This window comes from Chelon labrosus (genome assembly GCF_963514085.1).
Source record: "Chelon labrosus genome assembly, chromosome: 12".
In the NCBI taxonomy this organism is placed as follows: domain Eukaryota; kingdom Metazoa; phylum Chordata; class Actinopteri; order Mugiliformes; family Mugilidae; genus Chelon; species Chelon labrosus.
In genome coordinates this window covers 23,918,092-23,933,081 of record NC_140345.1, presented here as the reverse complement: position 1 = coordinate 23,933,081, position 14,990 = coordinate 23,918,092, and the positions used below count along the sequence as shown (strand labels likewise).

General features: G+C 44.2%; 1 protein-coding gene across 1 annotated transcript in view; it reads left to right on the top strand.

Moving 5' to 3' along the window:
* The window catches only part of LOC311497150 (dolichyl-diphosphooligosaccharide--protein glycosyltransferase subunit STT3B-like), a 57,778-nt gene extending 44,717 nt beyond the window's left edge, over nucleotides 1-13,061 (top strand). The window contains exons 6-16 of the mRNA XM_084557316.1: nucleotides 561-659; nucleotides 910-1,056; nucleotides 2,153-2,201; nucleotides 3,048-3,202; nucleotides 7,289-7,500; nucleotides 9,460-9,647; nucleotides 10,525-10,696; nucleotides 11,682-11,855; nucleotides 11,960-12,073; nucleotides 12,157-12,366; nucleotides 12,576-13,061. Of these exons, the coding sequence (XP_084413442.1) occupies nucleotides 561-659; nucleotides 910-1,056; nucleotides 2,153-2,201; nucleotides 3,048-3,202; nucleotides 7,289-7,500; nucleotides 9,460-9,647; nucleotides 10,525-10,696; nucleotides 11,682-11,855; nucleotides 11,960-12,073; nucleotides 12,157-12,366; nucleotides 12,576-12,656 (1,601 nt within the window). The 3' untranslated portion in view covers nucleotides 12,657-13,061. The remainder of the gene's footprint in view (nucleotides 1-560; nucleotides 660-909; nucleotides 1,057-2,152; nucleotides 2,202-3,047; nucleotides 3,203-7,288; nucleotides 7,501-9,459; nucleotides 9,648-10,524; nucleotides 10,697-11,681; nucleotides 11,856-11,959; nucleotides 12,074-12,156; nucleotides 12,367-12,575) is intronic.
* The last annotated feature ends 1,929 nt before the right edge of the window (nucleotides 13,062-14,990 follow it).

Below are 14,990 nucleotides of genomic sequence, written 5' to 3'. Positions count from 1 at the left end.
CTGGACCTTATTTCTGGCATAAAATATGATCGTTTACTCACCCATATAACTTGTGTGTAATTTGTATTTGTTCGGGAGATAATTAGATCTGCGTATATCCATATAGTGGGAGTGACTGGGGCACCGAAACACAGCCTCTAAATAACACATTATCTGCTGCGAAACTCGTTCATTTCACCAATATTTTGTTATCGTACGCTAGTGATATTCCCCGTTGAGTCAGGAGTTACAAAATATTGGTGAAATGAACGAGTTTTGCGGCTGATAATGTGTTATTTAGAAGCTGCGTTTCGGTGCCCCAGTCACTCCCACTATATGGTTATACGCAGATCTAAATATCTCCCGAACGACTACAAAATACACAAAAGTCATATGGGTGAGTAAACGATCGTATTTTATGCCAGAAATAAGATCCAGGTTGGAAAAAACAGTAGTTCCCCTTCAATACGAGGTCCAGGTTAATGTAGGGGTGGTAGTGCGTGTCGCCACTGATATGTGCTGTCATATAATTGAACCTATTTATTTGTCACCGGTCTTAACTGCATATTTTCCTCCTGTAGCCTACAGCACCTTCTACATCATCGGCCTGGTGCTGTCCATGCAGATTCCCTTCGTGGGCTTCCAGCCAATCAGGACCAGTGAACACATGGCCGCAGCAGGTCAGTAAACAATCACCCGGGGTAGGAGTGGAAATAGCATCTGAAGCCTGTCGTACTGTATGTGTAAGGAAATAACAAATAACAGTCTACCTCAGATAATAATTTACATAATTTAAAACACAAACGCATCCTGTGACACATCAAACAGTAAAGATCAGATTATCCGCCGTGTCTGTTTCTTTGTTTGTTCATTGTTCCGCTGTGTTTAAACAAGATCTGTCGCCTGAGTGAGATGTACTTGTCTCCGCAGGCGTGTTTGTGCTGCTTCAGGTCTACGCCTTCCTGCAGTACCTGAAGGACAGACTGACCAGGCAGGAGTTCCAGACTCTGTTCTTCCTGGGAGTCTCTCTGGCGGCTGGGGTGGTTTTCCTCTCCGTCATCTATCTCACATACACAGGTTGGTTGTTTTTAGAGGGTGGGTTGAAAACCGAGAGAGCAAAGGGGCTGACTTTAGTTGTTTTGTGGTATGCATATGCACCATTTGTGCACAATTTAACACATCAAAGAGAAAGAGTGCAAATAAAAGAATGCTCTGTCAGACTGTATCGGTTTTCATGATTGTTATTAGTGGGTATTATAGACAAATCTGTGCTGTGAAGACTTAACGAACAAAGGTTGTTGTGAATGGTTGTTACACTGATGTGCTGTAGGTCTGTGGGCAGGTCAGTCTTCCAAAATGCTCTGTGAAACCTGGGTGAGGTTTTCTAAATCACTGTTTGACACGTCGCGGGTCAGAAATACAGCATGTTCTTACTAAACCATTACGCTCGGTTTGTTGAAGCTGCATGACATTGCATTACACGGGGAGGTCATTCTTTTATGTAGCCTGGCCACTTAAACATAAGTGGGGTGGATATCATAATTAAACATCACCGCAAACTGCAGCCTATAAAATTAATCGTACAACTGAATCAACAGCTCTCATTCTAACCTTCGTCAAAGAGAGGGTTTGCTCCTGCACATTTGCATTGTAATGCATTATTTTTCATGCATTACTTTTTGCTGGATGTACCTAATAATCTGAATATATATAATCACATACACACACTTTTTTTTTCTGCAGAACAGATGCTTCACTTTCCTGCATTTTTTTTTTTTTTTTTTTACTATTGACTCCACTTGAGTACTTTGACTGAGGTCCCTTTAACTGGAGCCACCTCTACGATGCAGCATGTAAACCAGCTGCTGGTCATGAGGAGCTGCAGCCACGTCTCTGTTATCTGTACATGAAAGGACCGCCCGCTGGCTCTCTGTAACGGCCGCGATTAGTTTCTGTGTTCTCATTTTTGCACCGCACCGTGCATATCTGAGAGCAATTATGTGATCGATACGTTCACGAGGAACGCCACAAACCAATTACTAGTTCGACCGGTGCGTGACAAAACACACAGATCACTGACGGGCCGCAGCGGTGCGTCTAGTCTGCCTAGGTCAATTTACGTGTCGTTCACTGCATTTGCGAGTACATTTACTTGTGTGTGTTTCACCTTCAGGGTACATCGCTCCATGGAGCGGGCGCTTCTACTCCCTCTGGGACACTGGGTAAGTCACTTGATGTATTGTGCTTCTGCAAATTACTTTAAATCTCTACAGTAGCACTTTCACCTGTAACTGTGTAAAGATGGATAGTGTTGGAGTTGAAGGTAGGTATAGGTTGAAGGTATAGTTAGTTTTATCAAAGATTTCATTCACCTTATCAGCTGTTCTAATTTATTTGGCCATGTTGCATCTCAGAGCATGTGTTTGACCAATTATAAAAGGGATAATGATTATTTTTTTTCCATTTTCAGTTACTTTTTTGGTTTTTAAAGCAGCGTTTTTGCATTTTTGTCACTCCTGACAGAATAATCCAAAGCACTGCAAGTACTGTGTCTGTGTTTCTGGCAGCCAAATTTATTATTATTTTTTTTTTGTATTGTCATCACAAACTCATTTAACCCGTCACTCTGCCACATCATAAAAATCCCAAACAGATAATGCTCCACTTCTCCTCTCCCAGATCTGGGATTAAGAGAAGCGCCAGACTGCAGCATCAGCTGTAAAAAGTGTAAAACTCTCACTGCGCGTATGTGCACATTCGTCTGTGTCTGTATGTGCACACGCCTGAGTGATTTATTCTTTATTTTATTCTTTATTTTTTTTTGAAGGAACGTAGGTTTTTGCTGCAGTGCAGTAAAAGTAAATGGGGTCATCCTCGGACCCAGGATGACTGACATCAGCCAAACTTTACTTTCTCACTTGTGTGGATCAGCTCTCCTAGGTTTAATATCGACACGAGTGGTTCATTTTAGAGAGAGTCGTGTTTGAGGGAACTGTTGCTCTTGTTTTGATTAAAGATGGTCCCTGTGCTGTCTAACCTCCCTGTGTCCTCCTCCGTGTTGTCCGCAGCTACGCTAAGATCCACATTCCCATCATAGCGTCGGTATCCGAGCATCAGCCCACCACCTGGGTGTCCTTCTTCTTTGACCTTCACATCCTCGTGTGCACCTTCCCAGCGGGCCTCTGGTTCTGCATTAAGAACATCAACGATGAACGTGTCTTTGGTAAGAGCATTTAGACTGTTGGACACTGTTGGTAGCGGTGCTCATGAAACTCTTTAAGGCTGTCGGACTAGAAACACATCTCCTAAGGCGTTTCATTCTGCAGTCAGTCTGAAAAGTCTAAAAAGCTGATAACAATAAAAACACATGCTAACACACTGAGGTCGTATACTAAATTAAAATTTAAATATTCATAAGTGACCAAAGTAGTATTTAAAGAATGCTAATGACTAAATATTACGTAAAAATAACCTTTTAGAGGTGCATTTTAGCCACTGTTTAAATCGGTTGATCTCGTGTCCATCATGCTACAATAGGAAGTTGTTATTTTTGACAATGCTCAACACTGATATTACACCACAGCCCGTAACTTGTAGCATTACAGCAATTATTTAGCTTTCAGTTAACTTAAAGTTCAAGCAGGATATGTGTTTATATTTTTTTTTTTTAGAAATTACGCACGTAGCCTGCTCCATTGTGAGCCATTTATACTTTTGCTCTCGTCAGTCTGGCTCGCTCTGTAACAACTCCGCCCAAACACTAGTCGGCGCTGTGTCTTTTTAGCCAGTCGGATTCATTTTTGTTTCTACTTCCTGCTTCACTTTCAACAATTTCGACTGAAACTTTTGCAGAAATTTCGCCGAAGACGAGTTGTGCAAATGTTTGTATCTCTGAACCTCCTCAGTTAAGCTTTCCTCCATGTGTTCCATCTTTATTGATCCAAAACAATCAATTGGAAAAATGATGTAGGTGCAGAAGCAGCTGGAAATACTAAAGCAGAAACGCACTAATTCATTCATTCATTCATTTTATTTGGCACATAAAATACAATAAAAGCACAACAGTAACAATACCAAAAGTGTGTTAACAATACGCAATTAAAGAAAGAAAAAGCATAAAGGCATGCCAGGGAAACCCCGAAAACCCCCAAGGGGCTTGAATAGGAGGGTTCCCCAAAAAGAACATTTAAACTTTAACTAAAGAAAAGCAATCGAGACATAAAACAGAATTTTTAAATGACCCACTAAGCGGACCAATCACAGCTCTTGAGCTCTAGTTACATTTCTGGGGAGGTGCACGTCAGGCTACGGCGTTAGGGTCCGGGCTGTTGCCGTAGCTACAGCATCAAATTGACGCAGAAGCATGAACTGCACATATTGTGTATGTAAATGCAGAATGATTTGCAGACCATTTCAACACTCTACCACCCTCTATCCATAAAACAGCACAGTAACAAATCAACATATCAAGCTGTGAAATGAAGACATTTTATGTTTTGTCTACATACATTTGATGCAAGCAGCACATTTCAATAAAAGGTCGGGGCAAGAGACACAAAGGTCTGAACAAAAGCACACGGTGAAACATCTCACCTCTGTTCATTTCACTGTCAGTGGGTCAGGAACTTGACTTGAACTTGAAAGCAAATAGTTCAACAACAGTTTAAGAATAAAGTGTGTGTGCTAGCCTTTCGACAGCTTTCAAACACATAAAGTAAGCAGAATTTAACTCCTGTCTGTGTTGAAAGGTGCTTTTTGTCGTCTTTAAGCTGAGAAAACTCTAACAGGTGCCGTTATAAGAACCAGTATGATTGAATGTGTTATAGTTCTGTGTTAACTCTGTCTGGAACGGCTCCAACATGTTTTAAATTACAACAATACATCATTTAATGGATTGCCTGTAATTTTGCAGCGACACAAAGCAGTCACTAGTCTGGTTTTCTGTTACTGTTTAATGAGATCTGCTGCTCTCACTTTGTTTTAGATGCGATTCTTCACAATTAATTACATATGCAATTATTATGCAACATTATTTTTATTTTTTTTAATGTTTTGATTTCTGTAATTTATATCATGTGGAGTGTTGTTTGTCATCATATTCCCGTATTTGCCACAGAGCTAATTATTTTCCACTGATATCAGTAACACTTGAATGTGTGACACATCTCGGCAACTCTTTCCAAGCTCTGAGGATATCACTGACGGATAATCCACATCCATTAGGAAAGCTTTTTTTTTCCTTTCTTTCAGCGAGCGTGTGAATGTTGTGATCTTAAACACGAACCGGTGGAGGAAGTCCAGCTCGCGGGCTCCTTCTGCGTCTCTTTCCTCTCCGATTGTTTGTCTTGTTACAGTCATCATTCATCTCATTCACAGTGTCCCTGCTCTTAACACAACATACAACGTGCTCTTCAGGGAAATTACAAAGTGGTAAAAGTAACCACAGGAGGAAGGGGAAGGGAAAAAAAAAGTGGTTCTCTCTGTAACTAATTTTCTCATCCTGGACTTTGCATATACACTCAGTCCTGGAACAGTCTGGCACTGTGCAGCGTTTATTACCGAGAAACTTTAGTGGACTGGTAGAGGAGGCCACAGCAGTCTTTTTAAAACTGTCAGCATTCTTGAACTCACAACAATGCTTTGCGAGTATCACATATTTAAAAATACATTAAAAAAAATACATGTATATACTATGCACAGCAATCAGCCACAACATTATGACCACTGACGGGAGAAGTAAAAAACACTGACCATCTTGTGTCAATTCAGTGTTCTGCTGGGAAACTTTTAGACCTGGCATTCATTCGTGCGGATGTTACTTAGACATGTAGCACCCACCTAGACCAGGCCAGGAACCCCCACTGCATAGCAATGACACTCCTTGATGGCAGCAGCCATCCCCAATCAGGATGCAGCCTGACACAGGCACACACACAAAAATGCTTTAGTAACAACTAAAAAAAAAACACGAAAAATAGCACAAGGTGTTGACCTGGCCTCCAAATTCACTAGATCCCAAACTGATCAAGTATCTGTGGGATGATCCACAGAGGCCCCTCACCTCAACCCATAGGACCCCAAAGCAGTAATAACATTCGGTTGCGAGACACCACAGGACACCCTCAGAAAGTCCATGGCCCTGTGGTTATAATGTTACGCCTGATCAGTGTACGTATCCCAAGCCTCGGCCTCCTCTGGGCTGGATCCACAGAGGCCCCTCCGCTCGACACGTAGGACCCAAAGGCCTTCAATTAACAATAACGTGTTGCCAAACACCACAGGACACCCTCAGAAGGCCCATGTCCATTCTCTGATGAGTCCCAACTGTTTTGGAGGCACAAGGGAGACCTGCACAATATTAGGAAGGTGGTCATAATGTTATGCCTGATCGGTGTATATGTTTGCAGACAGGCGTACAGTAGCAACAGCATAATGAGACCAAACACACGTCAAGGCTTTAAGAAATAAAGAAAAAGCCGACGCTGACTGTCATGGACATTGTTTAGTTTATGGAGCCCTTGAAAATTGAGACAGACAAATATTCTTGGCATCGTAAGAAGCTTGAAGAATTTGAGATCATGCTGGGATAACAGACTTGAACTAATGAGTATCGTCCTCTCAGCTCAAGTGCTGCAAAAGGAGGACGAAGTGTTACTAAGGATGACCAGAAGGGCTTGGGTTAGACCTAAAGTTGTATGAGCATGTTGACGATGACGGTGATTCCCGTGGGGACACGACTGAACAAAAGCCCTCTCATACTAGGAAAGCCACTGGTTTTCTTCTCATTTAAATAAAACCCAACCTGACTTGTTTTTAGTAGTTTCCCACAGTGTTGTAAATGATTGATAAAACTGAAATGCTCCCTGCAGATGCGAGCCTTAATGGATGTTTCTTTCAGCTTGTGAAGCGGTTCAAAGGTTTGAACTACTTGCTGACATGAAGTGCAGTCATCGTCCTCCCTCGGCTGATTGAACCTCCTTTTCTTCCGTGCGCTGCTTTCTTGTTTACTCCTTTCTCTCAACAATTTTTATCTTCCTTTCTTCTCGCTCTTTACCTGTTGCCGCCTAATCACTTCAGAGACTCTCTGATCTCATTTTAGCTGAGAACACTCCATGAATATTGCCACACATGCACATTTGAGTTTGTGTGCTGTATACTTCCTTCTGCCGTTACGTTTTCTCTTTTGACCCTGTTTCCACCTGCTATACTAGATCTACCCTGTAATGTGTTGGAAAGGAGTGCATACATTGCATTTGTGGTATAACTCAACAGCATTCAATTTAACATCCTGATCTTTCTCTTTCACCAGTGGCCTTGTACGCCATCAGTGCTGTGTACTTCGCCGGTGTGATGGTGCGTTTGATGCTGACTCTCACTCCGGTAGTGTGCATGCTCTCGGCTGTGGCGTTCTCCAGCGTCTTCGAGCACTACCTGGGCGACGACTTGAAGAGACAGAGTCCGCCTGCGGAGGACAGCAGCGACGAGGACGACAGGAAGAACGCAGGCAACCTCTACGACAAGGTCAGTGTCGGGTCATCCGAGTGTGACGCTCTGCACTCCCTATCCTTGAGGCTCTTTTAGATAGACGCCATAACCTACGTACATAGCCAATGCTGGTGGGAGCCATTTATACTTGTGCGCTCGTCAGTCTGGCTCGCTCTGTAAGAACGCTAGTCGGCACTGTGTCCTCTTTTATGGCAGCCCTTCCTGCTTCACTTTCAACAATGGCGACTGAAACTTTCGCCGAAATTTCTCCTCACGAGTTGTTGTTGTAGAGTCTTATGGCCTGAGGGACAAACGACCTCCTCAACCTGTCCTTGAAGCAGGACAGAGACAGCAGCCTGTCACCGAATGAGCTTCTCATCCTGACTATGGTGTCATGTAGAGGGTGGTGGACATTTTTCATAATGGACCGGATTTTGTTCAATGTCCTTGCATCTGCCATTGATGTCAGGGACTCCAGCTCTGTCCCTAACACAGAGGCCACCTTCTGGATCAGCTTGTCCAGCCGTGAGGTGTCCTTCTTTTTAGTGCTGCCTCCCCAGGACACCACAGGGTAGAAGAGGACACTGGCAACGATAGTCTGGTAGAACATGTCCTGCAGCTTCCGGCAGACATTAAACGACCTTAGACGGCTCTGACCTTGTTTGTATACTGAGTCTATTTTAGCTGACCAGTCCAGTTTGTGATCCAGATGTAGACCCAGGTACTTACAGGTCTGAACCACCTCTACACACATGCATGTGGGGTCCAGACCTCCTTAGCTGCATTGAGCTGAAGGTGGTTCGCTTCGTCAACATTTTCTTATCAGTCTTATGCAAGTTTTTTTTATTTATTTATCTTTTCCAGCTGCAGTCGGCAGCTTGTTTAAGAGAAAAGGCTCTTAAGAATCCACTGTATCCCGTAGGTGGGCAGGTGACATCTCGGCAGACAGCTAGCGACCTGCGATGGCACCCAGCTGTCACTTTAATAAGCCACACTCTCAATTGCGCATAAGTGTGAGCCCCCATAGAATAGAAACGGCTGAGTTGTATTAAAATTCACATCTCGTACAGCAGCTTTCATGAATAAGGAAATTAGCTATTGAGACCAAAAATGTTTTAACATGTTTTTTTTTTTTTTTTAAGGTAAAGTTGAACATTTTGTAGCATGGTGGTGTTTGGGGACTGATTTGCTTTTGAAGCCAGCCTCACTCGCCTCAGCTTCGGCTTCAGTTTTCAACCACAGAGGTTAAAAAAAAGACCTCATCTAAATATGCTTCGTTTTACGTAATCATCATAAATTTTATTAGAAGTCATTGTTCTGAGATAAATGGTTGTTTAAATTCAAAACAGGACGTGCAGTTCAAAGAAAAACAGATGTTTCTGCAGATGTGTTCTCTCACTAAGCTTGTCTGACACTGGCGAATGATTTTTACATGAAACTATTTTAAAAATGTGGAAAAAGCTCCATTTTCTGGTATACGGACTTTTATCGCCAAAACAATACGTGCAAGCAGCAATTTCCGGCCGAAAATGGCATTTTCGGGTTTCGTCCGAAAATTTTTGGTGCATCCCTCGTTCGAATCCATCGGCCGACTGGGGCCCTTCTATGTCTGTGTGGAGTTTGCATGCCATCCTATGTCATCTAATCAAACATGAGACACGATAACAAAAGCAAAAAAAATACATGGATCATATAGTCATAAGTTATGCCTATGAAAAGATGGTAAAATGTTTTATTTGACCATATTGGATTCTATCAGACAAATAAGGCTGAGGATGCAGTACTGTGGAAATAAGGCACTGCCAACCTATCACAGCTCCGCTGAAAGGTGGTGTGAACGTGATGCCGTAAAACAGCTACAACAGCTCATTGTCTGCCTGAGTATCCTCTCGGAGGGAACAATTAACTGTCCTCGAGTACATTAACGGCTCATTTTTTACTGCGCCTACGTCCTGATGGGAGTTTCAGTAACCTTCGCAAATGGTTTCTCCGCAGGCCGGGAAGGTGCGTAAACATGTATCGGAGCAGGAGAGGGTGGAGGAGGGCCTGGGGCCGAACATCAAGTCCATAGTCACCATGCTGATGTTGATGCTGCTCATGATGTTCGCCGTCCACTGTACCTGGGTCACCAGCAACGCCTACTCCAGCCCCAGCGTCGTGCTGGCATCTTACAACCACGATGGGTGAGAACTGGGGTTTGATCTCTAACAGGAACAGCGTGATTTTCAGCAATTAATGAGACAACACCCGAACTATTGACAGCTACAGTTGGGTTTGTTAAAGGGTTGTCACCTCAATACAGGGTCAGTTCAGACTACAAGACTCTGTCATGCCTGTCTCCTCTCTAATACAATGGAAAGTGACATATAAAAAATTTTTGTACAACTTCTCTCTCCAGAATTGGCTGCCCAAACATGACAGAAACAATATATACGGATCAGGCATAACATTATGACCACTGACAGGAAAAGTAAATAACACTGACCATCTTCTGACAATTCAATGTTCTGCTGGGAAACTTTTAGACCTGGCATTCATTCATGTGGATGTTACTTAGACATGTAGCACCCACCTAGACCAGACCAGGCACCCCCACCCCATAGCAATGACACTCCTTGATGGCAGCAGCCATCCCCAGCAGGATGCAGCCTGACACAGACACACACACAGAAATGCTTTAGGAACAACTAAAAAAAACATGAAGAACAGCACAAGGTGTTGACCTGACCTCCAAATTCACTAGATCCCAAACTGATCAAGTATCTGTGGGATGATCCACAGAGGCCCCTCCCCTCACTAACTGGCCCCCCACTAACAACATCCTGTTACCAGACACCACAGGACGCCCTCAGAAGGTCCATGTCCATTCTCTGATGAGTCACAACTGTTTTGGAGGCACAAGGGAGACCTACACAATATTAGGAAGGTGGTCATAATGTTATGCCTGATCGGTGTATGCCTACCAACCACATGGTAGTTCAGTGGTTCTGTTTACCGTCTTACCCCCCACCCCCCCACACACGTGTTTTCACCACACTCGTCTGTAACTGTCCTCGACAGCTCCCGCAACATCCTGGATGACTTCAGAGAAGCCTATTATTGGCTGAGGCAGAATACGGACGAGCACGCCAGGGTGATGTCGTGGTGGGACTATGGCTACCAGATAGCAGGCATGGCCAACAGGACCACGCTGGTGGACAACAACACGTGGAACAACAGTCATATAGCACTGGTGAGAGATGCCCCCACCTCTTTTTCTAAATGCACGCTTGAAATAAAGTGACGCTGCACCAGCAGACATGAAAGTCTGTTAGCGGCTTTTTGTCCACCTTCAATCTGTCTTTATCAAAGTGCAATATTAAATTCTGCGGCGGGCCTCTTTCAGACATACAGTGTTCGTCTCCCCAGGACATTTTCACATGCAACACATCTAACATATAAAGTAGCTGGGAACCGGGTGCTCATCTGTTGTCTTGGCGTATTACACCACCAAGTGGACACAGGGTTGTATCACTGCCCTGCACTGCATGCATGCATGAGAAAATGAGAAATTGAGTTTTTCATGAAGTATAAATGACCAAAACGAACTTTGTTCTTGTTCAAGCTTCTTGCAGAGCTTGTGACGAGCACTGTATGTCTTCAAGAGACACTCCACAGATTTGATACGGCACTTTGTTTATCATATAATATAATTCCACACGAACGCTGCAGGTCGATAGTGTCTTTCCTCTTTGCAAATGCCCCCAACATCTGACGTTTAAATTATTTACAGGCACTATGAACTCATTAAATCTCAGAAGTGGAAAGCAAACGCGCAGGTTAACAACAGAGACATGTATTGTATTTCATGGTTTAATAAAAAGCTGGATACATTCTCATAAACATGCAGAACCTGTATATGAAAAGGATGCATGCATGCTTGTGACATACAGTATTATCCATAGAGGAAATGCCGAACTGTTTGTTTCCTCAGTAACTCAACATAATTAGAATTACTCTGGGGTTATACTGGTTCTTATCTCAAATAGAGAAGCTTTAGTCGGTTGATGTCTCTGTTTTATTAATAGTCTGCAGCCAGAGGATAGTGGTCTACATACTAACAGACTAATTTTCACTTTGATAAACACACTGGTCCTCTGTTCCATTGAGGCGGTGTGTAGAATCGGTGTTAGCACGATGTGGTTTTGCGTTTTTCACATGGTTTCGTGTTCCTCCAGGTGGGTAAAGCCATGTCATCCAACGAGAGCGCCGCCTATGAAATCATGAGGTCACTGGACGTCGACTACGTCCTCATCATCTTCGGAGGGGTGATCGGTTACTCAGGCGACGACATCAACAAGTTCCTGTGGATGGTGCGCATCGCGGAAGGGGAGCACCCGAGGGACATCAGGGTGAGAGAGCCACGGGGACACCTCGTTGACATGTTGCTTCCATTAGACACAATCTGACCTTAACCGTCATAACTTCATGAACTTTATCTCCCTTCTCAACCCAGGAGAGTGACTACTTCACCCCCCAGGGAGAGTTCAGAGTGGACAAAGCAGGCTCCCCCACCCTGCTCAACTGCCTTATGTACAAAATGTCTTACTACCGCTTTGGAGAGATGCAGGTAGGTCTGTTTTGTAGATCATGTGCCGCCGGCTTCATGAATCCTTGATTTTAACAACTTCATCCGCTTTGTTTCCCGCTCAGCTGGACTTCAGGACGCCACCGGGCTTCGACCGCACGCGCAACGCCGAGATCGGCAACAAGGACATCAAGCTGAAGCACCTGGAGGAGGCCTTCACTTCAGAGCACTGGCTGGTCAGGATTTATAAGGTCAAAAAGCTGGAGAACAGGGACCGCGTGGAGCACAAGCTGCGGAGCACCGACAGCACCCGGCAGAAGTACACCTCCAAAAAGGTACGACGGCGCCCTCTCGGCCCAGGCCGACGCTGGTACGCTCCCAGCAGCGGTTTGTGTTATGAGCCACTCAGAAGTCCATAACAAATCTGTCAACTTAACGCAGAAGTCTAATTCGCCTTTAAGAAGAGTATAAATGGCATTAGAAAGCGATAGCAACAGACACAGGCTGCAGATGTTGAATGCATGTTTGGTTTTTCTCTCTGCAGACGGCCAAGAGGAAGCGGGGACACATCAAGAACAAGCTGTCCCTCAAGAAGGGTAAGAAACTGACCAAGAAATCTTTATAGGACGTCCACCACCATCAGAGGCAGACTGTGGACGGGGGAGGGAAGAAAAAAAAAAAATAAAAAATCTTACACGCAGAACTTTAACAAAAACACAGCAACAATTAAAAATAATCCACCGATCAAGACGAATACGGAAAACACCGGCGGTTCTCCAGACCCCCTCCTGTGACCCGGAGCGTCCTCACCCGGAGGCCCGGGCCGGAACTGTTACCATCACCCAGGAAACCGCAGAATACCCCCACCTGACCTTTGACCTTGACAAGCAGGGTCGAGGAGACGGAGGACGGGACCGCGCCGGTTTTAACCTGAGGAACTGTGACCTTTGACTCGCTTTTCTTTTTGTACTTGAACATTTTTGGGGGAGGGATGGAGACGACGGAGCATGAGAGATTAGCTGTCCTTTTGCCGGGGACTCTTGTTCGGGAGGGTTCTGGAGGGTGGGGGGGGGGTGCGCTCTATGCATCGCATCAATCACACAGATAACAGAAAATCAGCCATGTCCCAAATTCAGCGCCGCAAGCCCAAACCTTTGAGCAAACATCCTGATACACATTGACGGATCTAACCTCACACTTCTGCACTGATGGGTCTGATTTTTAAAGATAATTCCTGTTTGTTACAGCACAGCTCATATTTTCGTAGTTTTTATCATTCTGTATAAAAAAAGAAATACCACATCAGACAGGTTGCAAACAAACCTCTAAGTGTTGTGAAACCTGCTGCTCTTGAAAGAAACGTGCAGTGCTTCTCCTCGACCTCTTTTAGATTTAGCAGCCGTCACAGAGATTTTCGCAGCAGTTTAACTTTTAGACTCTGCTGGCAGATGGAATCCCCAAAACACTGATTAGCCTTTCTGAGAATGCAGATGGTAAAAAACAGCAGCATGTTGCATTTTATTTGTTTGCAACCTGTCTGAAGAGGCTGCTCGTTTCTCGACTCCCATTTGCCCGGATGCAAGTTATCGACAAGCAATGCATACAAGCGACAACCGGCGGCGTGAAAAGGACACTGGAGCAAACCAGGATTGTCCTTTTTAAGCGTTGGTTATCATCTCCAGAGTTCACACTCTGCACCAGTGGCGAACCCAGGTTGAAGCTCAGTCATTAGCATATCTGTTTTTTGGGAAGCAAAGAAGTACAGCTTATGTTTTTTGTTTTTTTTGTGTGTGTTTTTTGTTTTTTTATCAGTTAATAATGATTAATCAATGAATGTGTTGCTCACACGGTCTGATAATACCCGTCTGAATGCGTGAGCAGCGTATGAGTCCCAGGAGTAACACTGGACTGGCACATCAAGGTAGCGCTGCAGGCTGCAGGGTCACTAGATACATTAGACCACTGCTGCAAATCATGTTAATACAGCTCATGTGCTTGCTTTTTGTTGCTAGCAGCTTACGCTAACAGGGTCAAGCCTGCCAGTGTTACGGTCGAAAAGCTCGTCTCGAAAAGTCCGAAACCTCTGTTCAGCTGCCAGATGTGAAGGGGGAAGCGACACCCAGCTGTTAGCCCACACTACCTGCCGTCACGCCCCAGAAGGCGTCCATGATTTCATTCGGTCTCTCTAGATAAGCGTCTCCCTCCACTGGTACATTACCAGGGTCGAAACACTCACCGCTCAGCCTCTGGTGAATTCATTCAAACGTCCTCTGAGATCTCAGCGGTCACAGCATCGTCCCACTCCAGTGGTTCCTTCTAATTGGCTAAACTCCCGCAGTTTCAATCATTTCTTTCTTCCCTCTAAACCAAACCTTCCTATAATTTAATCTGCCTTACTCGGTTTCTTAAATATTCCAAGAAACGCGTCTTAACCTTGCGCTGACTCCGTCGTGAGGCTTTGTCAGCAGAACACGAGCGTTAAAAGAGGATCCGGTTGGAGAGGACAGCGTAGGCCTTAAGATATAACACGATTAAGATCATATCATTTCCAGAGCTGCGCGGTCAGCGGCTGTATTTATTACATGGACGATGGAGGTTGCAGTGACTAAAGCCAGCGCAGCGTCCGATCACCTAATGCAAGGATTTTATTTGGTTTTGATTTTCCAAGTCAAAGGTACTTCCATCAATTGTAATGATCTGGATGCAGGTGTGAGAATGAAACATGCCTTTTTGAATAAAGAGGTTGAAATAACTTGTGTTTTTATTTCTGGTTTGTATTTTTTTTTCCCTTTTGACCTGCAGTTGGAAGAAGAAGTAGTTACCATGTTCGTTCACCCTTTAGTTTATCGTGTTAGCATACAAGTTTAAGTTTGAACGGCAGCTTTCCACTTTTCTCTGTACTGCAGACTGCTGTGCTCTGAAAGGCCCTGAACAGACGAACCCAGTACTGACTATAGAG